We start from the raw sequence: 16538 nt of genomic DNA on the forward strand, positions 1-16538 counted from the left end.
ACAACTGTATCACTTTTCGTTACAATGATGTTCGAGCCCACGCGTATATGCAACTGCAGTAAAATCAATTGAATTATATTTTACGAGTATTTGAGTGCGAACCGGGATGTGAATATATCAGTCAGCAACGCAATCCACCGGTTAGACATCTGACTGATATAAACGTTCGAAAAACTAAAAAAACAGACTCGCGTCCGCAACAAATTTTGCTTGTTTGTCCGCTTTCCGCGGGGCGGCTTTATTCGCATAAATCGAGCGAAAAAGCCAAACTGCAGCAATGGTTCACGGCCTCAACTAAAAATTGCGATGTACCAACGAATATTGTATGAGTGCCCGTTGTTTACTCGCGCTTTTTTATTTTATTTTACAACTTCATTTTACATAACTATTGTAGCCGGACTTTATCGGTCGGATTTTGGATATGAAACTTAATTACTAATTTGAGTATTATACGAAACCCTTGATTTCATAATATCTGAAAGAGTAAGTTAGGGTAACTTATCAGGCATATTGTTTTATGCATTAGCACGTCTGTATTTTCTTCTTTGGCAATGAGTACAAGCGAAATATTATTTGCTGTTGTGTGTAGACATCCAACGGGATTCTCTTATGATGATTTAATGTAGTACGCGACATCGTTGGATGGATTTACCGCCGTATGAACGGATTATGTGGGCGAGAGCAAACACGGGGCAGCGGACGCCATGTTATAATTTACAATCTACTTTCGACTCGGTGCTTTATTACCGAGAAACGAATTTAAAAAAGCAATATGATCAAAATAATTTATTTTAGTATTTTGAACGCTTCAATTTTCACAGAAAAAGACACACACACACATAAATGTATATGTATATTTATTTACATGTATACATGTATATTTGAAACTTAGGGCAGCAAATAAAACATGGATAATCTCTGTAACAAATTTGCTAATAAGTCTTAAAGCGCTCTCAATATTTCCCTCCGACAGTTTTTCATAACGTCCGAAATAAATAAGATAAACAATAAATCATACACGCCCATTTCCCCGTTAGATACAAAACAACAGTCTTGCCAGGGGAGGCTGGAAAATTATGACAAATCATGCATTAAACATAGGGAATAAATGTTTTCTTATCACGTACCTATTCCTGTTTTGATATTAGTTTTCCTTTATCTTTATTGACACAGGTTTAGGAAGGGAACATTTATGGGTTGTAGAGACGCGCGACATTACCAACTCTTGGAGAAACTATTTTACTGTTGTGGAAAAAAATAGATTAAGTACTTTTTAACGCTGGTAATGGCGTACTAAATAATTACAGATTATGTTATTCATTCTTTTCCTTAATTGGTCGATCATAGTTAACCTTGCCACGGATTTTAAATGCCTACGTTACTTAATTTAAAAGAAATCTGTATCAAATAGTACGTAAAGATTCAGTTAAATATAGATAATATAACTTACCCTGCACACAAAGTAAATCCTCTCGGTATTTTAATTTTCATTGTTTGCATTGGAATAATTCTCAAATGAAACGGCACCGTCTTAACATAGCATTCAGACTGCAAATCTAGGATGTTTATTTGAAAAGCAGGCAAAATCTCAGTGCAATCCTCGCTTCAACGACGAAACTCACATTCAGGCTTTATGTACATTGTGTGGATTTGGTTGATACAATTTTAAGTTTTGAAATGACTTGATGTTTTAAAATGTTTCCTAACAACACTGGTGTATTTTATTTGTTAAAATAATAAATATCATTGTATATACAATTCAACTATCGAATTTCCTGTTTCTCCTATGTAAATCAAGAAGTTATTGACAGTTTATACGAAAGTAAAATCAAGAAACAATATTACAGGATTTCATAAGAAAATGTTTACATTAAACGTTGCGAATTGTATTTGTTTAATTTTTAGAAGATTTTTTTTTAAATCTTGCAACGAAATGCACATGCTATTGTTGCGCATAAATAGTGGAGGAGGAGGGCATTGTTCCCTGCATTTAGTTAGTGTATTCAAGACCTAACCCAGGCGGAGATTTAAGTCGGTCGTCAGACGACGCGGCTCTGCGGTTTCTTTACTAAAGTCGAGCTTAACTTATACTCCGCTACGCCCAACTTGGTTACCGAACTCCCTGAATACGGTAGCGTTCAGGTGACTCCGATGTATCTTACGCTTTAGTATTTTCGGTGGATTTCGCGAGGCGAGTTTTCAAAGTTTAGAGTAACAAAATGCGACATTCGTAAGTTAGTTTGTGCTTTGTTTTGTTTGCTTTTGTCGGGAACTGTAACAAAAACATTCAAATAATTATTAATATTAAATCCTTATAATATTATATACGAATTTAATGGTACTGTAGATTATTCATATTTCGACACTTATTAATGTTAAAAAAAGATATGTAAACTCCAACCATTAATGCCTTAAAGGCCTTTTTACAGCGGTTTCGTGTCATAGCAATCAATATAATAAGCCACATCGTAGCGCTGGGAGCTGCAACTTTGCGGTATCATTTCAACGGCTATTTTATTATATTGTTTCGTGCGGTACGGTCAGCATACGAACCTTTAAAATGCTAAATTGTTTACATTCCGATTGCAATTTCCAACATTATAATGGCCGTTTTAAAATGATGTCTTAATAATTTACTTAATAAAGGAAAACATATTGCAAAATCCCTTCGGAAGAAATCTCGCATTACTGTTATAATGCAAATAAATCTTCAACCGTTTAGCATTTACAAAAAAAGAAAGTGTTTTGTGTTATAGCTGCTTTTGATCTATGTTCATAAATGAAGACATTATTTCAATTGAATTATACAGGTGCAATAAATTATTTTTGCTACCGCTGCGTTCAGCTCAGTAATAACATGAATTGGACTAAGATTGCTATCTCTGCAGTTTGATTCGATTTTATGTTCTTACTTGCGTACGTTAAATCGCAAATTGCCCGTTCTGTTGACCGGACACTTTAGCAAACCACAGACGCTCTGTGTTCATAACGGCCAATGGTTGCGAGTCACTTAATTTGATCGTTTAAAAAAGAAAATTGTCTACTTGACGGCTTATGATTAGTATTGAGCGGTTACTTAGATCGTTGGAAATGTGTTCGCACAGGTTTGCGGTTGTTAATGTGAATTTAAGTTTGTTGTAGGCGTGGCTTACTTGTTATGGTTTATATATTGATATAAAAATTGTATCAGAAAATTCACAAAACTATTAATATTGTTCATGGTGAAAAAAAATCCTTACGTATTTCTTTCAAAACCAATTATTAATTAAATAAAAATAAAAAAGTTGTTATTAATTTTCGCTTGTAGCAAAAACATGCACACATTTTTTTAAATACAGACATAAATCAAAATAAAGCGTTACTTTATATTAAAACTCAGGATAACTCTTATGTGTCACTTTTATTATCATGATAAATTAAAGTATACAAAAGAAACGCTGTTTTGGCTGCGAACGTCAAAATATAAATCAAAACACTTTTATTTTGTCGAAGTCGATGTAACGTAATAATTTTACAAATCCAGAACAAAACATCGATTTCTCCAAATTCCCGTGAAATTAATATGGGATCTTTTTCGCCGGAATTATTTTTTGATTTAGTTTAGTTTTTACACGTATAAGTTGCGTATTGTTAAAAGTTTTATATTTTTATGATAAATATTTTAAGACAAGACAGTAGACAAATCCGAACGAAGAAAAGCAAGCGGCCATATTTCAACGTTTGACAGCAACAAGCTTGGAGCAATATGGCGACCGCGCCACCCAATGAGGCGCAGCCCCGTCACGCGGCGTTTCTAACTCGGGAGCATTAATCATGCTTGATTTATTAGGGAAGGAGTGACACATTTTATATTCTATTTTCGAAAACTCTAACGAGTTTTTCAAAATGGAAGTCGCTTGAGAGATTGCAACAGCTGCATCTTGTTAGCATCATGTTCGTGGTTTGCTTTGTGTTTAAATTATTTGCGCGAATAGATATGTTTGTATTGAAAATGTATTTTAAAAGTATCACACCCGAATAACGGTGAACATTTAGACGTCTTTGTTAAGTTATTGCTGAATGTTGTATTTGAATCTACATTGATTTATACTGTTGATATATTTTTCCTTTTTATTATTCTCTAGTATTTATGTATTCTATATTAATTGTTAATTCTTGGTTAGTTGTTTTACTCGTACAACTAAAATTGAAATTATCTGTTAAGATTATTATATATGTATATAAGTAAACACTTAGCGTAGAAGCTTAATTTATATTAGACATAACAGTCGGTAGGAAATTGTTATTTAAAGATCTCAAATACCCTTTCCCTTATAAAAGAAATAGTCCGTGGCTTTCACGTGTCACATATGTCAGGGTTTGGTCTAATCTACGAGGGACATTCAATCTTTATTGCTTTCGACCCTGATGTATGGGGTAATAGAGAATCAATATGGAGACGTTATAAGAATCCTATTATATTTTATGCAATTATTCTATACATATATCCTAGATAATGCTTTTTTACATTTTACATTGTGGTAAAAGGAAGTACGACTGACTTTTTAACATTTATATTGTGGTGTCAATTGAAACGGTGGGTGTGGTGCCAGTAGTTTATTTTTATTATCATCTTTTAGCTGGTTTAACAGACTATATGATTACTTTAATCTTAAAGTGATCGATCGTCAATAATAAACATAATTTTCGTCAAAGGTCGTTTATACCTTGAGATTTTAAAGGTCATGTCATTTTTATTTCGTCATAAAATCTCATATATTGTGCATACTTTAAAATTTAATACGCCTGTTGATTGGGTAAAACATAGGTAAAGTATAGGATAGGTGTTAAAGCTCGAGTCTCCATTATTGCATAGTACATTGTAATCAAAAACAATAGTTACAGAAATAATAACATTATAATGACATAAGTGAAAAAAGCGTATTCTATGTTCGGATTATTACATATTTAAAATAATTATTCTTTACTATTTGTCCCGTAGACTAATTATCAGAAGTTATAGGTCCGTCACCTTCCGACACAAAAAAATTAAAATGTAACTAACATATTTCAGAGTGATCCACTTTATAAAGGTTGATTGGAAATAAGCATAAAACCTTTTTGCCATTAAATGAACTGTAGCTTCACCCCTTCAATGCTTTAAAACATGTAACTAATCACTCTGATGATACAAAAAATTTACTTGTATTGTTAACTTTATCTTTTCAGCCAAGAATTGATAATTTAATTTATATTACAACAATAAGTACATTATTACTAGAATGAGGCGCTCGTATGTTACATTTCGTAGTATGTCAGTAATTTTTTGCAATTATGTTAAACGTAGTTTACATTCATTAAAAAAATCCCAGTCTTCTAGTAATTTAAATACCTGCTTGCATATAATTACACGTGTATAAAAATTAAGCTTTTTATAACCTGTAATTTGTCTTAAGAATTACCTGTTCATATATTAATCCATGCTTTCGTAAATTCTGAGACTGGTTGACTTATTTAAAAACAACAATTAACATTGTTGTAGAAATACGAAAACAAGTTGGCGCTATCTTTAACAAACCTTTATAAGGTAAATAAAGTTGATCAAATTTTTTTAAAACAAAAAGCAACCTATTAGATTTACTTTTCTAACTAGAACTCATGTTGTCTTATTTAATAGTTAGATAAATGGTCGTATAACTTTATACGCTAACCGATTGCCTTCAAAACGTTCATTCGTGCAATTTAATTTGATATTATTATAAGTAAATAAAACGTTTCTAAAAATAGTCAAGAAATATAAGACATTATGTTCTAGGCGTAGAAGTAATTTTCGCATAAGACAATAACAAAAAGCAAAGTTTTTGCCAAAAATATATTTTTAATTCATTTGTTACGAGAAAAAAGTTAATTTTCCGTTTAAAATTTAATAACAAAAGTGTCATTATTACTTCAAAATAATAATATTGATTATATACTTAATACAAAAAATGATTATATACTCAATACTTTACGTAAAATAGTCAATTTCAAAATAGTTAGTGTTTTTCGATTAAATATATAAACAGAAACGCAATGATTTGTAGTATATTCGCTTGATAAAATTTTCCATAAAAATGCAGTGGAGTCTGTTATATAAATTTAATCATTATACCGTTGATTGCAAATAGATCAGGCACACCAATCAAAGCCAATCACAGAAGCAGATAGCTCTCAAAGTGTATTAGTCTATATAATACTATACTACGTATTGAGTATTACATATTGAACGCAGTAAATTGATCTTAAGAATCTAAACTCAATCTATGTTTCACTGCTTCAATCAAACTCCAAATTAAAGCATAGAAGCATCTTTTTTTAAAATAAATTTTATAAGTTTGTACAGTTATTTTTAAATCATTAATCCAAAGTAAACTTAATTGCGCTAGTCATGCACGCTAATCAGAGCGGCCCATTGCGCTGCTCTCGACTCCTTCCTACACAATAATCATGCGATATCGTTAGACTTTGCCAGCTTTATCGCGAAATGCGATTGCTTCGTAATTAAATTAAGATATAATCAATTTAATTGATAATGATATGGAGAAACGCTTGCGGAATTATCGCTACTCTGTTATTAATTGCTTCATGCAATTTGAATTCAAATCAGAATAATGAATTATTACAGCCTAAAGTGCATATAAACAAAACTGATCTTTACATGAAAAGTACCATATCTACTACAAACTTATTACAAAACAATTACGATTTTATCTGTCGTAAGATGTTTTAATAAAATCATGAGAATTCGTTTATTACAAGCTTATAACACTAACTATCAAATTATGGTTTAAAATCTTATATTACATATATAAATAAATAAGCATTTCTTTCGAAATCGAAGCAGCAAGTGCCCCGAAACCACCTTCGATGAGTATTTGTGTGAACTCTAGTGCTGTATGAAATCTTTTGCTACATTTTTTTATTTAATCTGTAAAATTTATTTATATTATGTATCGCGATACGTGCTTTCGACTCGTGACAAGGTTGTATGTATATAATAACATGATAAATAATACTTTCTTAATTTTCCTCACAAAACAGATTTTATCATATTTTTAGTTTAATGAATACGCAAAGTTTTTATCAATACTTTTGGGCGAACCACTCATTTAGTGCCTTATCTGGCGGAACCGATTTAAATTGATTCCGTTATGAGCATCGTGTACAGAGTGCAAAAAAGCTTTTCAGTCCGTGCACGACGTTTCCTTTGGTGCATTCAGCAGGCCACGGTGGCACGAAGTTTGTGTTTCATTTTCAACCTTTGAGTCAATTAAGCTTTGCCAATTTAAGAGTGCTCGGGCATGCGACCACTAATGTATTATTCATATTGTGTTTTGAGATAACAAGCGAGCTTTCGAAACGATATATATCTAGTGAACCTAATGGAAGGCTTGATATACCGGTAGAAGGTATAAACATCTTCTAAGAAAGTACGGTAACAAAAAATAAACGCCCCGAATTGCGTATCTAAAATTTAATTTCTTTTAGCTTACAATTCGATTTCGAGTGGGTTATGCGGTGTAACAATATAGGATATTGTTAAAATTCAGAATACGTACATTTTTTTTCACATTCAATATAAAAAAGCTTATTTAAATGAATACTGCGATATCAAACTAAAATCTTATATTAACTTTGTTCAAGTACGGATAAAGAAAATTGAATTAAAGTTTTCACTTCATTTATACAGATACTAGTAGTTATTTACGTTGTATAGCGGGGATGTTACATTTCTTTATGGAAATGAAATCAATTCAATTAAAATATATTCGAAATGTGAATATGCATGCTGACGCTTCCCAAATTCTTCTTTAATTACAGCGTACATTGATATCGTATTTTAAGTGAGCATTATTTAAATAAAAATTTACATTGGACGTCCGAGTCGGTCTCAATGACGGCCTATGCGGCCATAATTAAAAGCTCCCATTTGTTTTTATCATCATATTAATTATTAAAACCATATTTATCACTAATAATCAGCGACACTTCTTTTCAAATTTACTATCGCTTAATAATTAAAGTGTTTTTAAAGTCTCAAATCACGCATGTATGTTTTCTGACAACTTTATTACCTAAATAATACGGTATCAATAAAAAGATAACGAGAGTATCCTATAGGTTACAGGTAAAAAAACTATAGCCGCCAATGTAAGCGCGGTTCCACCGCTTCTTATGTATTTTTTTAATCGACAAGGTTGTTTCCACGGACCACCCAAGTAGTAGTTTCCTTCTTACAAACCGCCTTACTATGTTTATATCGAAGTACGTTACTCATGCAACGTTATATAGGTGGTTATTAAGTAACGCAAGTACGTAATTCGGGCACGGATTCATGCATCTCCATTATACCCATGGATTTTGAAAGTAATTTCGCAATTTGCTTCCCACTCTGCCGATTAAACTCATGGCCTCGTAATAAATGCATAATATACCAAAATTTATATCGAAAGATCGTGGCGAATGTGATCTTATAAAGTTGTTGTTGTGACCCAAGACCAATAATTTTCATTATTTTAAAAATAAAAGGAGTGACGAAAATTTACATGGAATTTACATATTTATATGTAATCAGCAACCTCTCCTTTAGACTAAGAAATTATCGGTAATGAAAGATTTAATATATTAATGCATCATTGGGTTTCACATATACTGAAAATAGAGGTTTTTTTTTAAAAATATTACAAATAATATTGTACTTGCCTTTATTTTGCAGTTACTTCAAAAAGTTTAGATTTATTATATTTTGTATGAAACCGAGAATATTAAATTAATTTGAAACATTTAATAATCATAGTTTCCATAAATCAGGTTTCTTGATCGATAACGACAAACCTATAACTAATCAGCCAAGAAAATAATTATTATTATCGAGTACATAAATAACACTATCGGAAAATAGCACGTAATTATTCCTTTAAAGTGAGCTGCGTTCAAGTTGACTACGTTATCTTAATTCGACTCATTAGACCTCGCGAACAAATCTGCTTTGCATTAATTTTATTAGAGGAATAGTGCGCGTACACATTGTTTTATCTCTGATTTATGCAAACAGAATCAGACATTGCCGATCAACATCCGTTAATATGCGTATTGACAACTTTTTTTTAACTAAACACTCTCAAAAAGAATTCTTTTAAAATTATTAAGGTATCTAGATAAGATTTTACGTCATATTTGTCAGAAATGAAAATTTCAATACGTTTATTTACCTAAACGACTTTATTCATAATCACATACATTATTACCTGTTTTAAATAGGTCAATACTTAAGCTGTGGTTAAAGATTTTAATCATTACTTAGGAAGTAATTATTTTTTTCGCAACAACACTTTTGAAAACATTTCAATATTCATTTCTTAAATACGCTTTTTTGTGATCTATCCTCGGCTATTTTAAAATTAATGCCCCCTTTACATTACCGCTATAACACATGTCGCATAGCTCTCAAAAAACTGTTACTTGTTTTAAATAAGTTGTACAACCAACCTCTCAATTTTCAACCCGCTCTGGGCCACATGTTTCTACTTAAAAAAATCTTAGTACTATAAGAAGTGTGCCGTAAATCTTTGAAATAAGTTTTACGAATTAGGAACAATTAAAACATCGAAACAAACAACAGTTGTTGCAAATGTCCCCCGCTATGGTGCGACCATTGCGAATTACGGGTTTACGAGCTATACATCTTAGTCCAAAATACTTTACGACTAATAACTTGCCCAATCCTTTTACAACTTTCCGGACGGGGTAGGGTCACCCACATTTACGCGCTTTCTTGGATAAATTTTAATCCAGATTTCAAATTTTATTGGATATTTAACTAAGTAGTCAAAAATGTATTACATTTTAACAATAAATAGAGTAAAAGCGAATGATAAACATTCGGGAGATTTAATGTTTTTTTTATTTTAAATAGACATGTCAACAGCAAAATCTTATACGCATTTTCATAAATTTTGTATAATATTGCAAAAATATTATTTATTTGCTATTGTTGACGTACACCCTGGCAAACAAATGAAAAGAAAATGCTGAGTGGCTCTAAACAATAACAAAACGAGATAAATATAATTTAATTTACGAGTGTATCAAAAAAAATATATCAGCAACGATAGCTCTCGAAAAATATCAAATACGGATATATCTAAATTAAATACTAAATTATATTTCTATTCGGGTTCGGGCATGAAATTTACTATATCTTGTTTGATAGTATAATTTTCAAACATTAAAAATCGAGGTTCCTTATTACGAATTAACTCTTTATCCAGGCTTCGTTAGTGAATAGGGCTTCACTTACTTAGTAGAGGGGGGTGAGTAAAGTTAGTTTCTTTTGTTTGCGACACGTGTTTCAAAACGGGTTGGGGCTGACACTTGTTCTTGGGGAATCACGAGAGCGACTAAAGCCGATGCCTCGAAAGCACTCGCGTATCCTTTTTTATTTTCGTTCTGAATAATTTAAGAAACTGGTAGCTTGTATTGCATGGCTGTTGAATTATTGAATAAGTCTCAACATTTTTAACTCGTTAAGATCTCATTCTGTATGTGCTCGCTTACGGCGGAAACCTCAAAAAGTTCACATTTTAAATTTACAAGAGAAAAAATACAGTGACTACATAAATGATTCATTTAATTATTTTAAATACGCAAAGTATTTGTAATGATTAATGAACTGAATGTTATCTAATTATTTACTAAGGAAATTTACTTAAACCTAATTCAAAATTCATTTTGAAGTACTAAATATAACACAAAACACATGTTTTTTTTTATACATATGAAGACCTTACTAAACCATCTGTAATATTATCGTTGTTGAAAAAAAAAAGAAACAGCCTCTGGATAATATTCGACCTTAGAAACCCTCCGAAGTCGTGACCGAAAGTATCAAATGTTCCGGAACAGAACTGCGTCACGTCCAATGACATCTCAGATTTTCGTCTCTCGGAAACATTTGACGTCATTATATCGCTATTAAGGTCTGTTCCTGACACTACACATATTTTTTGCTATCCGCGAACCCCGCCTATGGCCCTAATGAAGTCATTTGCGTCATGTTTATTGCTTTTATGGCGTACTCCGGATTTTGTGGTAAATTTACAAGGCGCAAATTGACACTGAAATTACCGCCTCTTAATTAGTTCACACACGTGGCGAACGAAACAGTTTTTGCGAGATTCTTTTTAAATCATCTCGAAAAATGAATTTGACTTGTTTTCGTTCATTGTGCAGAGGTAAATATATCTCCTAAGAGCGTTTATTTTAATTCATTCGGTAAGGAAATTTCAAGCGTAAGTTAGTAACTCTTAATTGGTACAGACATGTTAAAGTGCTTTTGGTTTATTTCAGATTCACTTGATAAAATCAACAAACTCATCGTTTAAATAGAGATAACGCGTCATTGTTTTTATTTTTAATATATTCCGAAAAAGGCTCGTTAAGTCTTAAACAAATTAATTAACATCATCAATGTAAATTTTTAATTATTTAACAAAAGCGTCTTGATAACGTTTTTAAAAGTAGCTAAAAATAAACATTTAATTCATTAGATTTTAATCGATTCAATTTTAGTAAAATAAATAAATCCGTGCTCTGATGGCGCGTAAATCTCTCGTTTCGTAACTTCTTTTAATGACTTCCAAAATGAGTTTCGTTATCAACCTCTTACCGCTGTCACGTATTAACAAACATAACTCAAGTATTATCTTTAGCCGCAATTCGTTATTTATATATTAATTAAACAATTGCATTTAAAGTTCCGTTTGCTAACGCAAGTTAATCAACATAAATAACCGTCCAGTGTAATCTCTTAGCGACCTGCATTGTACATAAGGAAGGAAAAGGTCCTACAATACTTACGTCGCATTCCCGGGCGGCCTTTATGGGTTAGGTAATTAAAGTCACTCAATTAACCACGGAGGCAGAAGAATTTTTTTTAAATATTAAAAAGGTGCACTTAGCCCTCGTGTTAAGACGTAATTTGGGAGCGAGTGCGGCTTAATGTGTTTTATTTTTGTTTAGTTCACACTCTTTATGTACACCACGATTTTATTCTATTAATAAAATGTTATTAAAATAAAAGTTAGTAATATTTTATATCGAAACAAATATTTATTAATGATTATATTTAAAACATGCAAGTTATTCTTGTTAAAATGGACTAAACATTTATTCCTAGTCTCACGACTCAATTGAAGTGTTTTTCAATATACGAGCTTAGATAAGGCAGCATCAGAGAGCCGTGTGGCCTATAATGTCGGTCCGATCTCTGTACTTGAGATAATTAAGTCGTTAAAATGGTTGGTAACCCCTTTCACAGTGTGAGAAGTGCGCTCGAAATGAAAACGAATTATTTTCGTATCACTCTTATTACGGGGCCGATGCCTTTGACTGTTTGAAGTATAAAAAGTTTGTTCTGATATGAAAACAGCGTCCACTGTTGTTTTAAATGTATATATAAATTATGTAAAGTTTACGTGCGAAAATGTTTATGATAAATAATACTGTAGACTTTTATTACAAAAGGTTATACGAAGCATTTATGTATATAGTGTCTTAAAGTCTTTGTATATTTAAACATTTTAGTATTTAGACATAATAATATTTTAATTTTAATAGGGAGACATGACTTTCAAAAAATCAGATAAAATAGGCAATGGATGAAGTACAAAGGGTGGTCCTACCGCAAGCAGCGATTACCAGGCAACCGTTGTATGGTTATGGTAAATAAAGAAAAATAGAGCGTGCTGTCATCAAATAACACAAGGGAACTCGATGTACATAATTATAACAGATTACTTATAACAAAAAATAATAATGCATTATATACAATATATAAATATTTCCAGTGATAATGTAAATATAAAACAGTTAATCGGTAATGTATAGTTAATGTAGGCGTAAAGAGAAAATACCCTTATGTAGGCAACCGAAATCTTTATCTTGGCCGATAATCATCTCATTTAAATGCTCAACTTTCTCCGTAAAAATATTCAAAAGTAACCTTTTAGGATAATTTCGTTCGTGCAAACGTGAACAAGCGACGTAACTGGCTTCCGCGAACTCATTATGTATATTACTTTAAAAGTGCACCAAAGAAATCGATCTTACGAAATAAATGCATTGATTGGTCACCCGTTATGTATGTGCCCGGCGGTCTTGACACCCAAAAAAAAAGAAAGGAAGGATCTCAGCGTGAGCCCGTGGAGCTATACATTAAGAACACGCAAACAGCCTCCGCGATACATAGCCGCACCGCCGCGGGTTCCATTGCGACGGGGTTGTCGTACTCGTTTTGAGTTGCGTTAAGGAATCGCGCCGAGATTGGATTCTTGATCGCAAACTAAGCAAATTTCCAAAGCGATTTTTCTTTAATAAAAATGCACTTTTATTACATCATCATGCAAATCAATAATTTATTTGTTTTCAATTAATTTTACGGTATTAAATTAACTAGTATGTGTATTGACTGCGTCGTGATTATGAGTACATTAGAACAATGTGTAACCAACAATGTTCATTAAAATTATTGTTACTTCTTACAACAGTAATATGTATATTAAATTTTAGTTTAATTACACTACAAACATGCTTTCGTCACCAAACCTACACAGAGTCACAGACTCAAAAAAAACAGGCGAACAGGATACATCTATAATACTTCTTTAAACTTCACACTTGATCACCCATTCACATGTTAAATTTTCTGCATCGATTCTTTTTATGTCCCTTGATGCATTAAATGATAAATAAGACATGTAACGACTTAATTCATTTGAGAGATCAAACATAAAAATGTTTCTGTTTGATCTTCGCTTAACATTGTGTATAGTACTTATCCCACGCGCTTTATATATAATATAAGCAATATTAATCGCTTTTGCGTGGCGTATTAATTCCGTTGATCGCTTGCGGCGCGCCAAAGGCCAAAGCCGGCGCCGTTTATCAACATCGACGTCTGAGCGAAATGAAGCTGTCGTCACAAGCAATTGTACCGTCATTTCAACTAAGACTTTCATGACATGCTCTTCCATTCAACTTTCAAGCGCTTGAAATAGGCCGACATCAAATACCTCCGACCGGTCCTTTTTCTTATGTTGATATTTGTTATCTAATTCAAGATTATCATTTGTTACAGGAGCGAACGGTCTCAGAAGGCGAGGAAGGCAAACCTACACAAGATACCAGACGCTAGAGTTAGAGAAAGAGTTCCACACGAATCACTACCTCACACGAAGGAGACGCATAGAGATGGCTCACGCACTATGTCTCACAGAAAGACAGATCAAGATATGGTTTCAGAATCGAAGAATGAAATTAAAGAAAGAGATACAGGCTATAAAAGAGCTGAATGAACAGGAAAAACAAGCACAGGCACAAAAGGCAGCGGCGGCAGCAGCCGCAGCAGCGGCGGCTGCCCAGGGCCACCCGGAACACTAGGAAGCCTCTCTGGCTATCTCAATACGGACACTCTTTAGCTTTGTGTTTATAAATTGTTTGTAATTATTTCATGTTATTTAAGTGTTGTTCGGTTGTTGTGATTATTTTTTAAAAGTCAATTCTAACGAATGAGACGAAACGTCCGCGACGAACTGCTACACGTTAGAATACAAACGGGTCGTATTATTGTGTTTCGGGTTTTGTTTGGTTATTATTTCTTTGACGCTCTCTTTTTTGTTGATTTATTGATTCTTTAAAATATTTTAATCCGCGCAATCGTAGATGTTCGCGGTCGGAAAACAGTGCAATTTGTAGAAATCTCTTCAGTGTATAGTGTAGGTAACGTAGTGCGTTTTATGTTCGACTGTAGCCCCGGCTCGGCAATATCAGCGAAGCGAAATAATACATTGTACAAATTTAATAGGCCTACCAAAGAGACCCGGTCTCCTAACCTTAATTAAAGCTAAGTAAAAGAGTTTTAAGTTAATCGACTGCTCTTACTGACGTCGAACTTGTGTGAAACAGTTAATCTTCCGCGCCATCAAATTATTCAATACTCTCGCATAAGTATAGTATAAACGTGATCGTGTTCCTGCAATTTTAATAGTCGATGAAGTTAAACAAATTGCCATAAATGTAAGTAGGTATTATTTTAGAGGTTAGCTGTGTAAATAGTTAGAGTATGGAAGTGAGCGGTTCGCGATTGCGCCGGCGCCGAGGAATGGGCAGAAAAAGGCGCAGGAAAGCGAGGGGGCCGAGGGGAGAGAGAGGGGGGGGTCGAGTCGAGGCAGGAGGGGAGCGCGCGTCGCCGGCCACCGAACAAGACTAGGTGAGTTTTTGTCAAAGTCCGCGGCTTTATTTATCGAGTGGAGACGGTTGCGAAAAACCGACTCCTCGTCACCAGTCGAGGCGCGACGCCATTTTTGAAATCGCTCAAGCGAGACTTCTACGGTGTAGCTGTTTTGCAATGTTTCAATTCACTAAACCGTATGCACCTTTGATCTTTCCCGACCGTCTCCGCCTCGACGCTAAGAATGCTTTGCGCTGCCAGTAATGTCTCTAGCTTTCCATATGAGCAATTAGCACGCGGGCACACTGAGAGTTTCCTGCGCAATTAATCACTACATTTTGACGTGATTAACTACAACGGGTGTACAATAATCCCGGCAGCGCCGAAGGTGAATGTGTAAAAAACGAGCACAAGTCGACGGATGCTTTATATTTCGTAAGCATGTATAATGACTTCATCGGCCGTTACCTCCGAATGGTCGGAGGGAACGTCTATTAATTAAATCGGCTATAGTCTGTTTCATCTTGAATGCCGATTATGGTAACGAAACGGTCAAAGAATCACTAAAAACTGAATTCCTTGGTCTCCGACCGGCCTACGGTTGGTAGAAGAAATATCCACAAATGCCATTCGACGTATTTGGCCATGTTATTGACGTCGAGAAATGCTGAATAGCTCAGTCCGTATGTGCGTGTCAACTCGTTAAATTAGGATTTAAGTTTCATTTCTTAAGATCCGATGGATGTAAAAAATGCCGATCGGGATACCATCCAAATCGATTTGAAATCTCAATTCTCTGTTACGGCGGCGGACTCTTTCAACGAGATTTCTGCGTAAACGCACCAACATACACAATTACCCAGTATTTATGTGCTGTACTTATATTATTTATAAAAAAGTATATTTTTATTATACATGCAGATTTATAACCATCAGACTTTTATATATATATACATACATATTCGTGAACATATATGTATATATATATATATATATATTCATATGTATATGTATATATATATACACAAATACGTATGTATATATAAATACAAATACAAAAACCTCAAAAACCTTGTATCATACTCATGAGGCACACATTTTTTAGGTTTGATGTATATTTAGCAGAATTTTAATTTTAAATCGCATTTTATAACTTAATTTCACGAAATATAAATAAAATTCATGTTGTTTAACATCTTACGATCTTTTTATTAATCAAACGTTATTTAAATTATATCATATCTCTTTATATTATCATTAGCTTTATAGCCTTTAACTTTTTGTTTTGTGT

At 33.1% G+C, this 16538-nt stretch overlaps 1 protein-coding gene across 1 annotated transcript in view; it reads left to right on the forward strand.

Annotated features, from left to right (window-relative positions):
• The window catches only part of LOC137925893 (homeotic protein ultrabithorax), a 142596-nt gene that overhangs the window by 92295 nt on the left and 33763 nt on the right, over positions 1-16538 (forward strand). The window contains exon 2 of the mRNA XM_068769375.1: positions 14156-15286. Coding sequence (XP_068625476.1) covers positions 14156-14457 — 302 coding nt within the window. The 3' untranslated portion in view covers positions 14458-15286. The remainder of the gene's footprint in view (positions 1-14155; positions 15287-16538) is intronic.

The sequence above is a fragment of the Battus philenor genome, unplaced genomic scaffold (genome assembly GCF_028537555.1).
Source record: "Battus philenor isolate CCGP_79_NKW_IND1 unplaced genomic scaffold, ilBatPhil1.0.hap1 SCAF_10, whole genome shotgun sequence".
In the NCBI taxonomy this organism is placed as follows: Eukaryota; Metazoa; Arthropoda; class Insecta; order Lepidoptera; family Papilionidae; genus Battus; species Battus philenor.